The sequence below is a fragment of the Amia ocellicauda genome, chromosome 5, assembly GCF_036373705.1.
Source record: "Amia ocellicauda isolate fAmiCal2 chromosome 5, fAmiCal2.hap1, whole genome shotgun sequence".
NCBI lineage: Eukaryota > Metazoa > Chordata > Actinopteri > Amiiformes > Amiidae > Amia > Amia ocellicauda.
The window spans coordinates 36,581,913-36,603,405 of NC_089854.1; the positions used below are offsets into that span (position 1 = coordinate 36,581,913).

General features: G+C 39.1%; 1 protein-coding gene across 2 annotated transcripts in view; it reads right to left on the bottom strand.

Annotated features, from left to right (window-relative positions):
• Window positions 1-21,493, bottom strand: part of camk1da (calcium/calmodulin-dependent protein kinase 1Da) — a 114,873-nt gene that overhangs the window by 18,885 nt on the left and 74,495 nt on the right. For both annotated transcript variants that reach the window (XM_066705032.1, XM_066705033.1), the window contains exons 4-5: window positions 7,833-7,971; window positions 6,781-6,907 (exon numbers count right to left, since the gene is read on the bottom strand). In XM_066705032.1, coding sequence (XP_066561129.1) covers window positions 6,781-6,907; window positions 7,833-7,971 — 266 coding nt within the window. The remainder of the gene's footprint in view (window positions 1-6,780; window positions 6,908-7,832; window positions 7,972-21,493) is intronic.

Below are 21,493 nucleotides of genomic sequence, written 5' to 3' on the forward strand. Positions count from 1 at the left end.
CAAACAAGAGGCTGCACTGTACTACGCTTCAGTGGCTGCAGCTACGCAATGGCAGGAGGAGAGGCGGATCTGACCGCCTGGTTCACCGGCTCCCCGTGTGTTTCTGTTTCTACCTGCCCTGCTCTGACTCTACACAGCACCCTTACTGTACAGCTGCAGCCGGAAGCATTCGCAACTTCCTCTGCAAGAATGATGTCCAGTGATTTATTCAGTGTAATTAATAATGTCCAATTAAGTTATTAATATGTATCAATGATGCTGTCTGTGTGTTTGCTGAGGGTTTCTTGAACCCTGATGCAGCCTAGAAAACTCTATACAGTTTCCACTTGACTTAACTAACTACAGAGTTAAAACAGATTTCTCATAGTGAAGTACAAGTTGAATGTACAACGTATTTAACTAAATTATTCAATCAATAACATTGTTTTATATAAAGGAAATGAAAAACTCCAAACTGTAACTGTATGCGCATAATAACAAGTGGTAGCAAAGCATAAAACAAACATATTCTAAAGCCGGATGGAAACTGTACATTTACCGCCCATTAATAGTCTACTAGATCTCTTTTCAATTCAAGTTTATTTTCTTAAAAGCCCTAGGAAGTACAATCCGCTGCACGTATGATTAATATTGGTTTTTTTTTCAGCGACGAAATGTATTTGTAGGCATGCTCCCAAAGTGAGCCATATTTTCCTTATGCTAATGCGCATCAGTTAAATAACTCCCCGGAGACGTTAAGACAAATCAGTCCTGACACTGTATTAAGTCACATCCTGTCAGCTGCTGGTCACATTCACATTCAATCCTTCTATAACAACTGAAAACAACATGGTAGAAAGAAGTCAGGCAAAATTGTAATGCAATTTAATTTATTTATTTGATTGGGGAGCAACTTCCCAAACTTTACAGTGTTTAAAGTGATGGCTATTCTGAGGGAAATCCACTGTAACAGTATACTACAGCTTTAAACTAGAGCCAGTTTATATGTCCATTCTCACAAATGAATCAACAGCACAAAGAAGACACTAATATTCAGTGGCCGTGAAATTACCACATTTGTTTTACGATGAACCAGGGATATAATGCGACTGGGAAAGGCTACAGAAATGTATTGCATTAAGAAATGGGACTCTCCCCTCATAAGGAAAACAATTCTGCCGACAGGGCCTGCTATCAAGACGCACACAGAGCCTTCATATGAGGCTAATGTGCACTGCAAAAGGCGATGAACTGTTGAGCAGTGGGTCAAAACCATGCCGTTATCTAAGAATCTAATATCCTTTCTGTCTGCTTGAGTCAGCGCTGCCAAAGATCCCCATGGCAATGACCTGCCTGCCTGTATCCTAATAGACTGCCAAGAACTCTGCAAGATGAGTCACTTATCTCCTCACCTTGCCAATAATTCAGACCTCGGAGCAGGCGGAAAATAAAATAAAATAAATTATCACATCTCCCCTCCCAAGTAAAACAAAAAAAATGTACAAAAATGAGGGACAAACACAAAATTAATCGAATGAGGCATCTGACATCTGACTGTCACTGAGATTCTTTAATGAAGCGTGTGTACATATATTCTCATTTAAGGTATAGGCTAATAACCAGCTGAGGACCCCTGGGGGACAAGAAACTAATTTCATTGTAAGCGGGTATCACTGAGGTACTACTGGCAGGGGGGAACGCCTGGCAACTTGGCACTACAGACATGGCGTTTGAGCTGGCAGCACTGGGAGTTGTTTTGTAGGAAGATTTCACTGAAGGAAAACACTATTGCTGAGGCTATGCAATGTTGACTGACTTTTGTCTCCTTGCTCAATGATCAGTTGGTTTGAGACTGATGCTCAGAGATGGAGCTTACCCTGCACTTCTTTTTTAACTCATTGCATCCTGGATATTACATCACAAGAAGAAATGCAACAACACAAGAGCAGGAAGAAATGTCGGCTGTCTTATGCCTTTTCATTAAGAAACATTTGGCAGATCAAAGCATTCTGTAAGTCTCTGTAGAAAGGGACACTGTTTTTACAAAAGCTAAAGAAGAGTACCACATGGCTGATCCACTTCCTGGTTTAAATGTTGTGTACATGGTGGTCCCTGTTAGGCAGTCTTTTGCCAAACAGTTATACCCTCTTCTTAGCTTCTGTATTTCCTAAGCAGCAGTGATACCTGTGAAAGGGGAACACTTTTCCTCATGCCAGGCTTCTTTCTCCTTTCTTCATACACCTCAGCATTGGCCATACAAATCACAACAAGGGTACAGCTCTTGGTGCTGTTCCTTTTTGTAACTATGATGGGGTCTGAGGGGTAAGTCTTTCTAATTTCAACCAGACCTCCAGTTAAGCCAAGGAGGAGCATGGCACCTTGATATTTAAAGGATTTAGAGCTCTCTCAGGCTTTATAAATCTTCTCTTTTTGAAGGCAGCTCCTTAGAGGCAACAGTGAAGATTGGAATGACTGCACTGGCACGTTGCCAGATTTACAAGATGCTTTTAGTACTTATTAATCTAGCATAAAGAGTCAGGTCAGAAGCTGGTCACAGAGGAGATGGGCACACTTCTTCATAACCTCAGGGGATAAAACCATGTGAGGGTAATATTTTCTAATACTAACCATCCCTCTATTCTCTGGGTCTCCTGAAACCCACTCTGAATATTTCTCCTGCTAACAGTCTGCGATTCAGTTTTTGTATTGTGTTACAAGCGCAGCAAGACGAGTCCATCACAGTTGACTTTTTTAAGCCTGTGGGCCTTTTCCCACCGCTAAAGTGCCCTTTACAACAGCAACAACCATCCCCCTCACAAGACCTTCCATTCAGTCTTCCAAAGCTGACTTTAAAAGCCTAGATACACTCTCTGTGAGCTCTGTTCAACCCACAGAGGCCTCCGGCCCTGTCAGAGAGGACGGCTCCCTGCCACACGGTTTGATCAGGGCCCAGAAATAATGACATCTTTATTAGCTGCTGATTGCTTTATCTCCGCTTTGGGCGACTCAGACCCCGTCCAAGTAGATGTTTTGATCTATGATGTGGTCTGCTGAAGGTTTTCATCCATGCTGCTCCCGGAGTCCGTCGGCCACGTTGGCAAATTTAATTGGCTGCTGGTAGAAATATGAAACACTAATGCCATCTGATGCGGATCCCTGCTTCCTTCAATATGCTTTGTTGTTTCTGAAATTAATTGCATTCTGTAGCTCAGCCTGTGATCATGTGAAACTGACATCCAGGCACCACAGCTCGGCAGGAGAGAGCTCTGAGTGCAAGGATAGCTTTTGGCTGTCATCGCATTTTTACTTATTGCTATTTCTTAATGATTACAAATTGAACCCCAGAATGCTCCCCCTTAATTAAAACTACAAAGCATGTGAAATCTAGCTTAATATTATCACCTGAAGCCTCTGTAAGTACTTGGAGTCTAATCGTGCAGATCAGTGGTCTCCAACACGTCGCTCACGGGACATCTCAGAGGTGCTCGTCGAACGAATTTGAAAATACACGCAAAACCCGAGAAAATACCGTCAGTACTCCCTACCCCCCACTTTCATCAGCAAATCTAACCCCCAACCCCCCCCAATCACGGCATAGAAGATACCGTCACCACCCCCCCCCCCCCCCGCTCCCCAGATCATGGCAGAGAAAATATCATCAGCATAGCACCCCGTAAATCGTGGGACATCTCACAGCTATCAAAGTAGTTCTCGAGTTAAAAAAAGGTTGGAGACCCCTGCAGATGATCATACAGTTTTGCATTGGAAGGGTCTCTGGCTTTGTACCTGCAGCATAGCCCACACTGCTTCTCTGACCAAAGGATGTCCAAATTCACAGATTACAACCTAGGGAGAGACATTACATTCATATGGTTTAAAAAATACATCTTGAAACATTTTGATTAATTAAGTTCTGTTCAATATATAAATAAACAGAATAGTTATTAAAACAAACACACACCAAACAAATTAACATAGATGGTAAAAAAAAAAAAATCAACCAAAATCTACTACAATCAGCCAGTACTGTTTGTAATTTGTCCAAAAGGAATACAAATTTTCCCTAATTTCTCTGCAACACAGCTCTGTAAACATTGTAATTTTCCAGTCTACTTTTTTGTTGGAAAATATCCACTTTCTTGCTGCCAGTACACATTATTATCACTTCAGAAATTGCAGTCAGTTTGTAAATACAAAATCTACTTCTTCCAAGTGTACAATCTTTTAGCATTTAGTCACTTTGGATGCTATGCTTAGTAGCTAAATTGTACTACCTTTAACAAAAAATATCTTGGAGAACCTCAAAGTCCAGTAAATTGAAAAGGGAAATACAAGCATCAGGGTTTGGTGCCAAGCACATAACAGAGATAAATTGCTCCTAGAATCACTACAGAGAACTCTTACCATTTACAGACAAAATAACAATGCCAGCAGATGACTGTATGTATAAAACTTCCAGTCTTTATTAAATTGACTGAACACATCATTTTTACTGCTAAAAAGCAAATGTTCTTCACTGGAGTTCTGAGAACAACTAAGTACAAATAACTGAAACTAAGTATCCAGTAACATTCTGTGGCACAACTGTGTTCTTCCAAATTATAGCAAAGGCACAAGTACCGGGCCCAGAGGCAGGCAGTTAACAGCAGGTTCTCCTGTGTGAATCTCACAAAAGTCTTAACTGTCTCACAAAACAATAAGGAACCAGAGAATTCAGAGGGCATGCTGTAAGAATTTCAGCTTTTTGATGGAAGTCAAAGGTATTTCTTCCTCATTAAAAGTTGTCTAAGAAGATGAGAAGCCTGCCCATGGCAGATTGAACTCTCTAGGAGTGATCATGACTGCTTTAAATAGTTTTTTCCAAAGTGTTCATGACCGTTTAGAAAGTAATCTTCGTTTGCTGTCATCGCAAACCTACAGAGTGATCCAAATAAGGCTGTAAATCAATACTGCAAAAATCCTCAAAGAAATATAAGACAAAATGCGTAAATGTTAGCATTGCATTGTTACAAAACTATGTATATAATATCTATCCTCATGCGCTCCCTGTACTTTAAGTATTTAACAGGTTTGTTCCTTTTAAGCAAGATGCCAGAATCTTTCATATTCCAGAGATATATAACCAATTTATAACAAGCCATTGGACTTCTTTGCTGTGGCTCAGCCCCCAGTATTGTCTGGTGTCCTCCCGAGGCAAGAAATCGGTTCACCGTAACACGAGATGCTAGTATTCTGCTGGAAACAGTCACATGTGCACATCATAAAAATGAGCATTAGAATGGGAAAATCTGTACATGAGACAAGAGCTATGAAAACAAGAAAACAAAGACCTTTACTTGCTATGAAAGTGTCAAGAAAGTAGACTTTAGCAATACCCACCAAAATAAATCAAGTCCATGTTAAAAGCCTTTAATTAGACTTAATTTGATTAAATGCATTAAGAATCCAAAAATAAGTAATTGTTATTTAAAAGTTACCAAAATTATAGAATTGAACAGAAAAATCACAAACACTTCACACCCTACTAAAACATGACTACATATATAATTGAATTTTGAGTGCGCTAGTTGCGTTTTTAAGAATCCATGAAGCACAATTAAAATGTTAGTCACTTTAGGCCTAACTACAGTAGCTTGATCTCAATATATGGGGACAGTAAATGTGCCCTTCAACATACCCTGTTACTCCATCATGTAGGTCTTATTAACAGAATTACTGAGGTTCGTAATAGTTGAAAATTATGACCGTAATACACAAGGACTTGCGTAAAACCTTTTTTCTTTTCCTGGAACTCTACTGCTTATACTGTGTTTTTTTAACTACCTATGGATAACTATATGAATTTGAAACAATCAACGTAATACAAGAGACTTACAAAATGATACAGTGTAAGCCCTGTTAAGAATGACTCAGTGTGTTTGGAAGATGGGTGAAAGAAATTAGCAATTGTGTGACTCCACCCTACAGTGCTGATCCTACTGTACAGTGAAACATGGATCTCTGTTGTCAGCCTTTAGTTTATCCCAGAAGTGTCCTGAGGAGTTGAGGTTGAGGTTGAGTTGGGTCAATTAAGTGCTGTATCTTTTGACCCAAGTACTTACACTCCCATCTATGTGTCAAGACATTTCTGTGCTAGAAGAAGTCCAGCCATTCACCATAAAACACCACCCAATATTGGCAGATACTGGAGACCTACAGAGAAACATTGCCCGTGTCCAGACAGAAAGCTCCCGTTAATGCCACCGAATATTTGAGAAAAACTTCTCAAATTTTTAAAAATAATGATGTTGCTAAGTATAGATCAGAGAAAACTCGAAACTAGTCCTGGTTCCAGACAAAATCCAAGTAAAAACAAATGTAGACAAAACAAGATCAATTCCAGTCATACCACGTTGTTAAACAATTTTATGATGCAACTTCAGAACAGTTTATTTGAGCAACAACTACTGTAAATGTGGAGCTCTTCAGACAAAATATTTTGGGCATCATTCTCACTGAAAATGAAGATTCACAGACAGTGCGGTAACACATACAAATCATATTGGATAGACTGCTTAAACACTTCATGTAGTATACTACCTATTTGTTTTTATTATCCAATAGGTAAACCTGTCTGAAATGCTCCCTGTTGTGTTCCGAGTAATAGCCAGTGGGGGCGTATGAGCTTACAGCAATAAAATATAACCAGCAAATCTTGTTTGACTGGTTAGCATGAGGCTCTGCCCACAGCGTCCACTGCAGTCTGCTCTGCTCTACACTGGAGGAGACGATTTGAAGACAGGAATAAACAGACACCCTTACCCACATAGCCTGGGGTCCCACACGCTGTGGACATGACGTCTCCCGTTCCCTCCATTTTGGACAGCCCAAAGTCACTGATCATGATCTTGGACTCGTCGGCAGGGTTGAAGTAGAGCAGGTTCTCTGGCTGAGGACGAGGACAGTAAACAGTCAGGAAAGAAAGATGGAGGGCAGCTTGAAAGCAGAAGACTACCTTTGTTGGACTGCAGTAAATGATGAAGTTAGCAATTATATCAGCAAGGGAACCATTAAGCCAATAAACACAAACACATGAGGATTTCAATGAAGGTTTTTTTTATTATAGATTTTAGAGTATTCTATTGACTCATAAAATTATCCACAGGGCAATGCAATCTTGTTACTGAAGACCGCAGGAGAACTGGGTCTGACCGATCTCAAATGTGAGTTTATGAAATGTGTTTTACCAAAACATGTGCATTAACAAAAAAATCAGCATCTGCTTCCAAAGAGATGTTGAGCAAACTTATGGGAACGATTTATACAAGGACACTGAAGAACTACACTGACTAGAAAACATTTTGCCATCCTTTAGATTTATGTTGATATTCACAGTATTTATTTTAAGATTTTGTTACAAACAGTAGTGCAGATCATTAATGAGATGTATTGTGACAGCTAAGCAGCAGTTTTGTGGTTAGTGCAAGTATACACAAGCTAAATTGCAAGAGCAGATAATCATGCCACAAATCATAGCATTGCGTTTATTACAGACCAATTATGCAAGAATCATATGCTAGTAATCAGAGGTCTTTGTTAAACTAAAGTACATTAAACCATGAAACCATAATTGTTCACAATACAAATAGTCAGATGGAAAATATGTCTCTAAGTGTTACAGCAATAAATTAATAAATAAATAAATCACTGTCTAAATTGAAAGGTGAGAGATTTTGCATATCTTAGTTTGCAAGGTAATTCACAGCTTTGTGAATGCTAAGAAATTAAAAAAAAAAAATAACAGGGAAGCCTGTTCACAGGAAACAGCATGACAGGAGGTTTGGAGTGCAAGTCGCGCCGGAGTGATGTATTACCTTGAGATCCCGGTGCACAATTCCCATCTTGTGCAGATAATTGACTGCATCCAGGACCTGCCGAATCAGCGTGCTCGCATCCTTCTCGGTGTAAAAGCCTTTCTCCACGATTCGATCAAACAGCTCGCCTCCAGAGACTCTGGGGAGCACAAGAGTAGAAAACTGTTCTTCCTTTGTTTGGTAAAATGCAAGAACTGTGGAAGAAAAAAAAAAAAGAAAACACCGCCACGTCTGTGTCAACCTATTACAATGGAGACTGTGGGTTTATGAATATCATTTTGAAGAGCAGTATTAACAGCAATCCCCCAGTAAACTACAATTTATTTCCCATTTCCCTATCCCATCAGCAGACAGCAGCTGCAGGAGTGCTCTTTCACTGGCTACATGTTGCATATTTTAGGAAACAGAGGATGAAAGGGTTATGAATTATGAGGGAGAAAACAATTAATATACACAGAACACAAGTTTAGACGACTTTGTGCTTTTGTGTTTCTCCCTCCCCCTCGACTACAGGTGGTGCTTCATGTAGCTTTCCTCCGCTGTGGTCATTTCATCCCGATGATCACACGGTATTTTGCATTCTCATCACAAGGAGATGAGACATTTGCACTCGGGCAGTAAAACAAGGTTACTTTTAACGTTCTGGGATTATAGTTAATTAAAAAAGTCACAAGTGCCAAATGTAAAATGGAATTTCCATTTGCCAGCAGTATTCCTTGCCCGCTAATAAAATGCATTAGTGTGGAGTTTAACGAGCCAAGGGAGAGGAATATTCACTTATTTAATGGCAGTGGCTAGCAAACTGAAGTGCAAAAACCTCTAAAGACCTGCAGTGAAAGCAGATCTAGAAAAGTCTCAGGCTTTACCAGAAACAAGTTCCCTGGGGTCCATTCAACTGACTGCGCTTAATTGGGTTAAGAAATAGTCTTGGGGTTAAAACTTTAATAGTCAATCGGTTAGCTTTTATAAGGCATTTAATTCTGATGCCTCGCAGCAGTCCTTAGGCTGCAGACATTAACGGTATGCGAGGCAACATCTGACTGTAAGAACCCTGGACAGGACGATATCGGTAACAAGGAATCATGTCAAAGTTTCTGGAATGGAATCTTTTCATCATCATGCGTTTGTTTCTATTGTTTTTCTTGCCTCGTTATGTTACTTATGTTACAGACATCTTTTTGGGACATCTAGACTAAATGGTCTGGTTGCTCACAGCACTCTTCATCTTACAAAAAATAAGCATGGTACATTTTATGTTGTTTCGCACTATTACTGAACTTGAGATTGTTTCTCTGCCTGACTGCCGCAGTGTAGCTGTGGGCCGTTACCCCTCAGGTAATATCCACCACCTTGACCATTGAACATCATGTCACAACAAATATTTATGTCAAATATCATTCGGCTTCCTCTACTTTCCTGAGACACAGATCTCTAGTTTGAACCTGGGTCTCAGTCTTAGAGCAATGGGGCACACAGACATACTGGCTTTGGTTGACTCAAACCCCCGCGTTCTGGCACAGGCGTGGTACTGTGGCGCAAAAGATGACAAGGGCTTAGGGCGAGTCAAAACGTTAAAACATACATTTACACGGGCCCTGTAGCTATACAGAGCAACACAGTACAACCGTCCCCGCCTTCACGGACCCCGGTCCCCCACGAACACCCAGAGCTCAGACATGGTGACCACTGCCACGCCGTGGGTATCCAGGCTATTGAAAGACATTCTGCCTGGTCTGTCTGTGCTGTTTGTCAGTTGCTGCTGTAAGCAAAGAAGACAACATTTCCAGAATATTAAACAGCGGTTCATTAAACGATCCTGACATGAGATTCAGCAGTTCTGCTTAATGTCAGACATGCTGACAAACTCCTTTTATATGAGCTTCGACTGCCCTTTGACCGCAGAGTGACTACGCCCCCCCGGTGCACAGCACATACAATCTGCAGTAACAAGCTGCTCATATGGTTACGCAATTTCGACAGCTCACAACCGAGCAGAGGGCATCATACCTTGAAGACAGGAACACACTGTCTCTGCTCAAGGTCTGCAGGCTGCTTTGGGAACAGTTTATCAGGGACAATACACTTTTATCAGAGACCAACATCTACAACCTCTGGGGCTACATGATACAGTTGTCCGATAAAAGACTATTATTCAAGGCTCATTAAGCATGTTGCACTCCTTCAGGCTGTGCAGACCGTCTCTCGTTTTGGAGCTCCAGGTCTCTGCTGCAGTTTGCCCACAGCATTACGAATCCTCAGCAAGTGTTCAGTTAAAGACTTTAAGTTTAAGATTCCTCGGGTGTGCCAATGCATCACTTCCTTTTAACTGCAGCTCCATCGAGCATTACCAGTATAAAGCCAAGCGAACAGGACCCATGTTGATCACGCCGTCTCAGACTGCAGCAGCTGTTCCAGGCTCTGTGCACTTTGAACATTTCATTTATTTAGTTAGTTATTTTCTTGCTAAGAGTAATATCAATGAACTCTGACAAAAAGGGTTTTATTAGTCAGCTCCTTTCCTGTTATCCCAGTCTAGCTCTCTAGTCTAGACATACGGGGTAAATACTGTATATGGTTATTTCAGACATTTCATCGTTTATAGCTCCCCAACTGTAACCCAGATGTTAGCAGAATTAAGTATGCATCGACATAGGGTCATCCAGAACACATGCCTGGGGTTTACAGATATTAACCACCTGGGGGCGCCACTTTCATTGCTATAGAAAATCCTCACAAGTGTTGTGTATTTCTAATGAAACAGATCTGGGAGTAAACATTTCACACTGTAAGTAGAGCCCCCTGGTGGCAAATTGGGAACAAACTGGTAAGGCTGATGTATGTATGTATGTATGTATGTACAGCTCTGTTTACACTTGTGCAGTTTGGGGGTTACAAGCAATAGAAAGCATTAAGTAAGTCAAAATTTAACAACACTCAACAACAACAACAACAAAACAGTAAACAGTTGGCACTAATATCGTTAGACTCATTTTATCATTCATTAACAACAATTAATTCAGTGTAATGCTGCACGTACTTCTGTTTATCTCAGCCAAGGCATTGTTAGTCAGTGTTTGAGTAAGCTAATGCTATTTCTGAATTATTTTATTTTATTTTTTTATTCTCAGATACCTGGCCTTCTCTTACTGTCAGGGGACTTTAATGATTGACAGAACAGCCGTGTTTTATGGAGAAACCCCTTGAAGTATCACAACCGCTTAAAAGCGAGACAACTGGCTTCCATAGAAGTGCCAACTACTCAAGCTCCCCATCAGCCCAATCTGAGTCAACTTACCTGGAGAACACTCATCAACTCCTGTCATCACTCTATAGGCAAAGACGTCACAGTTTATATCTACTTGAAAGACATTCACTATGTTTGATGGTTTATAGCTCCCTCTTCAGGAATGGCGTCTCCATTCCCAGTGTTACTGTTTTAGTGAGTTGGTTCAGTACACTGCCGAAGGCCACAGGAAAGATCCGCAAACCGGATGAATGAGTTCCCGGTCATACTAAGATTGGCGGCAATCGACAAAGGGGAAGAGATTTGATTCAGAGCATTTTAAAGGAAGCTGCTGGGTGTTATCTTTGATGAATGCATGCCTCCACCTATATTGCACACTATACACAACTGCTAGGGATCTGCAAATGCACAAATTAGAAATGTCCTTGCTGTTCCTTTCATTCATCACTCTACACCCGGAGACAGAGACACAAGGAAGTTAAAGAATGCAACCCAAGAGATGGAATAATGACCAAGGAGAAGAGCAGAGAAGATGGGACGATGAGGTTGGAAGCCGTGCTGGAGGGACCTGGAAAAGAGATGCCATGGCATGAAATGAGTGGAAAACATCTTGGGAGCTGGTGATGATGACCATGTGTTGTTGTGTTGTTGTGCCATCTCTAGCAGACCAGAAACCTAGATAAGATTTTATTTTATGTTTAAAAAAGAATGTATGAATACACAGCCACATAATAAAAATTGATCCATTTAAAGTCAAGGAATAATTTGGTCCCAAGACTTGGCCTTGATCTGTTTGACACCAATTCATCAGCTGTACCAGAGTGTTGTTCTTGGACAGATGGTTGTTGGAAGCCTGGCGGCATTGCTCCTTCCTGTTGTGCCATACGGGGAAGATCCGCTAGGCAGGAACAAACAGTTTGTCATGCCATCCATGTTTTAAAAAGGCCGCAGAGATCTAGGCAGCCATGTTCTCATCTTGGCATCCTGTCTGCCCCCAACTACATGACATCTTTATTTTCTTGTCAAAATAGGAGCTTTTACCTCTAATAAATATATTTCAGAATATACCACCACTGCCACCACCACTAATAATAATAATAATAACTATAATAATTCTCACTAATTTAATTATTTTGACATTTTAATTAAATGACTGGGAAATAAGTACATAGAGAAGATGGAGATGATAGAGGGAAGACTGAACACATCTGCTTTGTGACAATGAAACTAAATCAGGAGATGAAACCAATAATAATAATAATAATACTATTATTATTATTATTATTATTATTATTATGATTACTATTATTATTATTATTATTAATACATATAATGTTAGCTTCCTCTGAATATAGTCGAGCACACCACAGATATTTTATATTACATTATTATATTTAATACATTTATGATACTAGTATATTTATTAACATTAAACACATTCAGTTCATTTCTATGGAGTGGCAATCACTCAGCTGCAATCTTTATCGTTGTCCTAGGGTCAGTGTTCAGGAAAATGAAAATGTATCACTGATTACAGTTTCATGAAGAATCACAAATAACATTGTTTGACAATGACACGACAACTGGGTATATATAATAATTATTATTATTGTATTGTATTTAATCAAAATAGCTACAAAATGCATAAAACAATCTAAACCACATAATGTTTACTATAAATGCACAGGATACCCATCTCACATATACAGTACTAATTAACATATAAGGTGTACATGTGTAGGTGCCCAAGGTTACAGCATGAGTGTCAGTTACTATTAGACTTGGTTGAAATGAATACTCTAAGGGTGTTTCTCAAGAAACCGGGACAAAAGAGAATTGTAATCTGCTAATTCTGAGCTGGTAGTGACACATTTTTGCTTCAAGGAGAATCAAATTGGCAACATATTCACACAGCATGCTGGGAAACAATAGTTACAGCCTGACTGACATGCTGAACTGACTGAACATCACTTACACTAAATTCTAACTCAAATTATAGTGACTGCCATCAAATGGGTTTAATCCAAATCTTGCAAACTCTGAACACCTTTAGTTTAAATATGTATTTCATGGGAATTGCTTCATTCCTACTTTGAAACAAAATGCAGCTTTCTGAAGGCAAAACGCATCATGCTTGGCAAGTGACTTGTGTCACATACAACATATGCAAATCTCCCCTAAATTAGAATTAGTAACAGAACAGTGAGTTAGAAAGAATACAATTTGCATTTAGGGAACAGATTGTCCTTACAAATCACAATTTCTGTAATGCTGGACAAATCAAGGGACAATTGCTACTCTACTTCAGTGACACACGCATCTTGGGTGAGGTTGAGATTGAGTATGTTTTCTTCAATTGAGAAAGCAGCAACCCTCCCTGAAAACAAATACTTGGAATTTAGAATTGAAAATGAGAATGGAGATAACGTGGTTAGTTTTAGGCAAATGCTGTGAAGTAAGAATGCTTTCAAAAATAGTCATGTCAATAGATTATATTTATCAATTAATTAATGCAAAATGAGTGAACAGAAGAAAAAGCTACATCAGATCCATATTTGGTGTGACCACCCTTTGCCTCCAAAACAGCATTAGTTTCTCTGGTTTAACTATTTCTAGGTATGTGTTTGGGTAAAATTAACATTTTTGTTTTATTCTATAAACTACTGACAACATTTCTCCCAAATTTCAAATACAAATATGAATGGAATGGAATGGCTGCCATACATGTAGAGATGCTGATTTAGGAAAAATTTGCAGTGGTCTCTTAATTTTTTCCTGAGCTGTATATCTCGGCTTTTGATCTTTTGTTCAACTGAAACAAAATTATACAAAACTTGCTAAATCCTTCAGTGCTCAGTGCTGGCATGAAGCTCATTATAACCCATTATTTATGCTGTGTGTAAGTTCCACCTTATCAAGCACTATATAGAAAAAGGGATACATGTTTAAGCAAATGTATTGTGTTTAATTGTTAGTTTAGTTTGGCAAATGCATTCCGGTGCACTGTGGTTAAGCAAATTGTCATTTTTAATACATTAATTTTGCTATCACGACAGAATTGGTCATATCGTTCTTCCATCGTGCATACTAAGACAACAAACACAAGACTCATTAAGGTAAAGAAAAGCTTTAGAACCACACAAGAGATTCTAGCTGTTGTCCACTAACTAGTCTGTTCAAATTAATTTCTCTATTTTCTTTTAACATTTTGCATAATTTTTTAACATAATAGATAACCAAATTAATGCTACTTAAAAAAAAAAAAAAATTAGCCATCAAAATGCCCAATTTTTAAAAATATGTTTAAATTAACAATGTTTTCAGCAAGATACAACTGCTCGCAAAATGATAAGGGCATTCTGTATGTTTGGGGATTTTGTTTGTTTTTTCAGATAGTTTATTTGCAAATCATTTATTTTACTCCAGTCCTCTTTCCTACTGTGCCTGAGAAAAGAGCCTAAAACCAAGGCTCTCACCTAGATAATAACAGAATTTCAGTTCATATACACACACGCTAAACTCTTTTAAAATACTTTCTTGTTGCATTGTTCCAGAACCTGCTGGATTTTCATGTTTCAACTGTGAAACAGCTTATGTAAAACAGGAACATTATTTAAAAAAACAAAAAATACACATTTTACTGAAATCTCTACAGGAAACATGCTATGCCTCCAACAGCATGTAACAGAACTTGAAAGCGATTGTGGTCCTTATCTCTGATGATAGAGATTCTAGCAGGACATACCAACATAAGTGCATATATCCTCTGGTGAGGCTCACACTGTTCAGCCATTTCTAATAGAACAGAGAATCCTGAGGTTTGAATGGAGACAAAGCAGCCCAGCACACTGCCTGTCTTCCTGAAAGGACACCGTACATCTGTCAGAAAACAGTACATACCTAACGTAGTCAGGCAGGAGCTCCAGTCAATACAGCTCCCTGGAGAATGGAGTAACGCACTATGGGAACACTGGAGAGACACTGCCATGTACTCTTTATACTATATATAAAGATAATGATAAAGATATTCTCTTCTATGTGTTTGGATTCTTTTATATGACCCCCTGCCTTCCACAGATCATGAACTGCTGCCACAGAACTGAAGAGGGGGATACTGGATAAGAGTCTGTGATGCAATCAGCTGTTCCTCAAGCCTCTTACTGCATTATGTTAGAGAGGTACAGCTGACCATGCTACACCTGTTCTCCCTGCACAAAGAAAAAAAACTACATATTTACCAAAAAACAAGGAATATCAGAGCGAGGTACAGGTGAAACACCTCTTTAGACCAACAAGCATCCAGACATCCAGAACACTGTCAGTGCTACTCTATTAATGGATCATATTTATAGTATCCACATATTGAGGGAAAATATAAATGGTGCACATTCATCACCATTGTCGCTTACTGGCCAGGGGACAAGATCTCGATTTAGTTCGTAGCCTGAAGGATATGTGTGTGTGTGTGTGTGTGCGTGTCTGTGTGTGCGCGGCATTTAAAAACAGCATTTATATCTATCTATCTATTATTATTATTATTATTATTATTGTCTTTTTTTATCTTTAGCTCATAAATGTATCTGAATGAAGCCTTTTTAAATCCTATCAGACAAGATAAATGAAATGACACCAGCGCAGAGGTGGCTTAGAGGGCAGAAGACTTAACCCAGAAGAAGGTGATTTATGCCTTTACAATGATCAAACACAACACACCTTGACAAGGACCTGCCTGTTGCATGTAAATAAAAGTAACTGGTACAGTTATTTGATGAAGGTAATTAGGAACCAGAATTGCTTTCTTATATTTCAGTCTTATAGAGTTTGATGCTGTGAAGGCATTTCCACGGGATTTATGTGTAACTTTAGTTTTTACATATTTACGGTTTGCAATATAGAAAAGACCCACAAATCATTTTCTCAAGAGAAATTATCAAGGCTACACAAGGTCGCAGGCTGCAGAATAATAATGCACAATAAATACTAACAATGATCAGTCCTGACAGCTGCATGTCCCATAGCAAATATATCACACCTTCTTGTTATTGCAATACCAGTCTATACATTTTTCATGCTGACTGCTTGGCAAGTGATTTTTTTTAAATTGATGAGCTTTATATAAGGAACAGATCTTGAAAACAAAAATAATGGATGCCTGTAACAGATCTTTGTCTACTTTCACCCACCAGGCACCTTTGAATCAAATCTTAAAAGTTTACCTATCAGCAGTGTGTGCAATGCCATAACATCGAAGGAAAGCGTGTCTGCAGTCAGTAACCCTGACCCTATCATTTCTTGATTTATAAATATAATGAAGCGGCTTTTGACAATAAATCACAATTGGGTACAAGTTTGTGATTTGTGGGAAAGGCTAAATCTCGATTTGGTCCAGGCATTTGTCAGTCTGTGCTTAGTAAATAAAGTATCTATCCATATTTTGCTTCAGTAGTAATATACAAAATTGTTCATGGGTAAATTGTTAGGTAGGTTGAATCTTCTGACTCATTATAAAGATTGTACGACAGTTAATTCGGGTCACACTCCACAGCTTCATAGTCAGGAACAGTTGGTTCCTGTCAAAACGTTTCGGGCCAACTTTGCTGCATCTATACCATATCTTCATCCTGTATCTGTGACTGTAACTGTATCTGTTTTTCATAGCAAATCGCCACCGATATTGTAAGAACCAGGAAGTTCAGTTTTCAGAACTTTACTTAGAGAAATCCATATTTTTCATATTGTCGACCACAAATATACCCTGTTTAATTATATTATTTATTTCCTTTACTTTTCTTGTTGTTGGCTTTTTTCATTACATTTTATTTAAGGACCATGTTTTGTTTTGTTTTGTTGCAGTGGTTAATACTGGCAGGCAGGCAGGAGGACACCTTGTTAGAACAGAAGGAGATATCGGAGATAGGAGAAGTAAAACCAAAATAATGTCTCACTACAATGCACAGCCATCGTTGGCCTGTTGTTGTACGGTGACAGTTTCACTTTCAAAGGGAATGTCACTGAAGGCCTCAATGTTGTAATGTTGTTCTCAGCTCTGTATATTGACTGGCCTGGCTCTTTGAAGTGTGCCGTTTCAATCCTGTCTTCCAGAGGCATTGCTAGGATTACAATACATTCGGGGCTTAGCCCAGAGTCCAAAGCCAAAGTAAGGGGGTCTGGGGGCATTCTCCCCCATAAGGAAACAATGATTTAGAACAGCTAAATGTATTAATCTGGTGCACTTTTTAATGAGTATTAATAATAAAGATTAACTAAGATTTTGAACGAAAAAGGAAAGAAAACTGATCTGAAACAAATCTCCAGCCAGCAGTAACGTTAGCTAGCTAGCTAGGAATATTTTCATTAAATCATAAATATCTAGCTTAGCTATAAGCACTCACATTGTGTGGAAAAAAAGCGTCTTATATCCATAGTCGCCCTTCAACTCAAGTCTTACCTTAGTGAATTAGCTACCACCAGATGCCAACAATGATGTAACCGGTGCGCTCTCTCTTTCTCGGCTCACACAAAATGCGTGTGTGCCAAGTAATGTGAAGTAGATCTGCTGCTTGAATGACACACAAAGGACCCAAAACATACTTGCGTTATTGATCAACGATATCATTTTATTTTCAAGGGATTTAAAGCATGATCGGAGTGACAGATGAATAGATCCGGGGCTATTTTTGTATTATTATCCTTTATAATCTAAAAAATATATATTTTTTAGATTTGGGGCTATTCATAAAACATTTGGGGCTGCAGCCCGGGACACACAGGCCTAATGATGCCGCTGCTGTCTTCTGAATCAAATTTTTTGTGGGAGTGAAAGCACCTCCACCTATTTTGGCCAAACAGGGCCTGTATCACTATCAAGTGCATTATTGCCCTTGTTTATGTATTATTTTGATTTCTATTTCACAGTTGACTAAATGCACCAGTAAAGCACCTTCTTGCAGCTTTAGTTGTAAACTGTCACCTGCTACAGAGACGTTTTAAGGTGGAACACGTCACGCATGGCTAGAACTGACATTTTTTTTTCATGAATATTCATGAAACTTTTCACATGGGGAAATACGTTTCTCCTAGACATGAGCTATGAATTACATCAAGTTTTCTTTAGTTAAGAAAAGAGACTGAATTTATTGTAGAACCGTAAGCTTTTTGTATTTTATCAGAGTTATTGACTGCAGCATTGGAAACACCATTGGGAATTTAAACTACTTGCATGATATTGATCTATCTGTCTGAGGAGTTATGGGTCTGTCATTCCATGCTGAATAATTGTCAATATAAGTAATTGTATTTAAATGTGCTGCTTTGTAAATTAGAGATACATTATTCTAACAGACAGCATGTATTCCCAACTGAATTTCTGCTTTGTAAATAAAATTAATCTACCGCACATGATACATGGGTAGGATAAGGTTTTATACAAAATGCAAATTCTTAAGGTTTGATTCACTTTAGAAATTTAGTTTTTGTGTATTTTTAATTTTTCATGAGATTCACAGCTATATTAAAAGAAAACGTGACCTTTGACCCTTGGCAGCTTTCTTTCTTCTTTTTTATTGGTTGGCAATGTTCTGATTTAATTCAGACCTTAATCTAGATTAAGAGACTAACAGTTTCAATTAATAGTTATTGAAATAGTTAGCTCATCTGAGTTTCATAACACTTGTTGTTACTTTTGAGTGGGGAAAAAAATCATACAAAAAAAATTCCTTGTTTCTTAAATAGATTATAAGAAGATAAGTGAGCAACTTGCACTTCTTAGTGCTAATAATTTAATTATTAAGCTCATGTGTTTTTATAATTTCTGGTTAAAGAGTTTAATTTATTTAATCTGAATTTATATATATATACAATATACATACATATATATATTTGATCAATGCATACTACCAGTGCTCACTTATGGCTGTGTTCTAGAATGTTCCAGAAAGTGCGCATGACACAAAGAAGCATGAAAAAAATGTATGCTTGGAATAACAAGAAGAAATAACTGAAAGAGTGAAAATGTTAAAATGGCAATGGGACGGACACACTGCAAGAAGAACAGATTTGACATGAACAAAGAAAGGATAGATACCAAGAGATGAAAAAAGACCTAGAAGACAACCACATAAAAGATAGGAAGATTAAATGATCAACTTTGTAGGCGTGACATGGAAAAGAGAGGCTGTAGCAAAGCAAGTGGAAACATCTTGGTGAGGACTTCGTATATACACTCACCTAAAGGATTATTAGGAACACCTGTTCAATTTCCCATTAATGCAATTATCTAACCAACCAATCACGTGGCAGTTGCTTCAATGCATTTAGTGGTGTGGTCCTGGTCAAGACAATCTCCTGAACTCCAAACTGAATGTCTGAATGGGAAAGAAAGCAATTTAAGCAATTTTGAGCGTGGCATGGTTGTTGGTGCCAGACGGGCCGGTCTGAGTATTTCACAATCTGCTCAGTTACTGGGATTTTCACGCACAACCATTTCTAGGGTTTACAAAGAATGGTGTGAAAAGGGAAAAACATCCAGTATGCGGCAGTCCTGTGGGCGAAAATGCCTTGTTGATGCTAGAGGTCAGAGGAGAATGGGCCGACTGATTCAAGCTGATAGAAGAGCAACCTTGACTGAAATAACCACTCGTTACAACTGAGGTATGCAGCAAAGCATTTGTGAAGCCACAACACGTACAACCTTGAGGCAGATGGGCTACAACAGCAGAAGACCCCACTGGGTACCACTCATCTCCACTACAAATAGGAAAAAGAGGCTACAATTTGCACAAGCTCACCAAAATTGGACAATTGAAGACTGGAAAAATGTTGCCTGGTCTGATGAGTCTCGAATTCTGTTGAGACATTCAGATGGTAGAGTCAGAATTTGGCGTAAACAAAATGAGAACATGGATCCATCACGCCTTGTTACCACTGTGCAGGCTGGTGGTGGTGGTGTAATGGTGTGGGGGATGTTTTCTTGGCACACTTTAGGCCCCTTAGTGCCAATTGGGCATCGTTTAAATGCCACGGCCTACCTGAGCATTGTTTCTGACCATGTCCATCCCTTTATGACCACCATGTACCCATCCTCTGATGGCTACTTCCAGCAGGATAATGCACCATGTCACAAAGGTCCAATCATTTCAAATTGGTTTCTTGAACATGACAATGAGTTCACTGTACTAAACTGGCCCCCACAGTCACCAGATCTCAACCCAATAGAGCATCTTTGGGATGTGGTGGAACGGGAGCTTCGTGCCCTGGATGTGCATCCCACAAATCTCCATCAACTGCAAGATGGTATCCTATCAATATGGGCCAACATTTCTAAAGAATGCTTTCAGCACCTTGTTGAATCAATGCCACGTAGAATTAAGGCAGTTCTGAAGGCGAAAGGGGGTCAAACACAGTATTAGTATGGTGTTCCTAATAATCCTTTAGGTGAGTGTATATGTCAGTGAAATAACCAACAATTCATCAAGGTTCATCAATCAAATAAAAGGTACATTAAAAGGTACCTAAACAATTATACCTTTTCTTTATTATAACTAGTGTTAATGGGTGAAGGAATGCCTTTAGCAAAGCTCCTTACAAGCTCTTTTCACATAGGGCTATACCTTTGAGAAATTATTCACACAGGTAAGCATAGAGTAAATATTGGAAATGCGTCAGTGCTATTCCTCTGTGCAGAAAATAAAAATATACAGCTCATACTACTATATGCAGCAGTCCGAAAGAAGGCATTTTTCAACAGAAAAGCGTTCTGACACGCAGACTGCATTCTTAATATATTCACATGATGATTGTCTTAAGCACTTTTTCCCTCTAAAGCAAATTCAGATCAATAGAGCCAGTGTGTGTCGCTGTAACAGACAGGCTGGCAGCGCTGCTCAAGGAATAAACTGTGTGACACCACAGGTGTGCATTCAGTCACCGAGCCCAGAAAGACAACTGTGCAAGAGACAGTCCAGCTTCAAACTGACTCAGCAAACAAAGAGCCCTGCACTGACTACAGGTTTCAAACAGAGTGAAATAAAACTGCTGGAGAAGAATATCTTCTGATGCCAGGAAGTGGGGTTCAGTCAAAACATACAGTAATAAATAACCCAATTATAGGGAAGCGGTGTTCTGGCCCATGTCGGTTATTACAAGAGGGCATTCTTTTTCTTGTTGTTTTTTATGAACTCTGCTTATGAGGTTTGACAGGTGCCCTTTACAGCCAAGCTGTTGCACATTACTTTTTCAAGACAAGGGGAAAGGTCACTGCAAACACAGAGACTCCTCAGCACATAATGGGATTTTAATAGTAACAAAACGTTTCTACTGCCCCTCTGGATTAGACATCAAGTGTTTTCAACTTTTCACCAGCAGTTGCTGGTTGCAGGGAAGCGTGGATTTGCTGGAACCCATCATCCAACCATGTGCT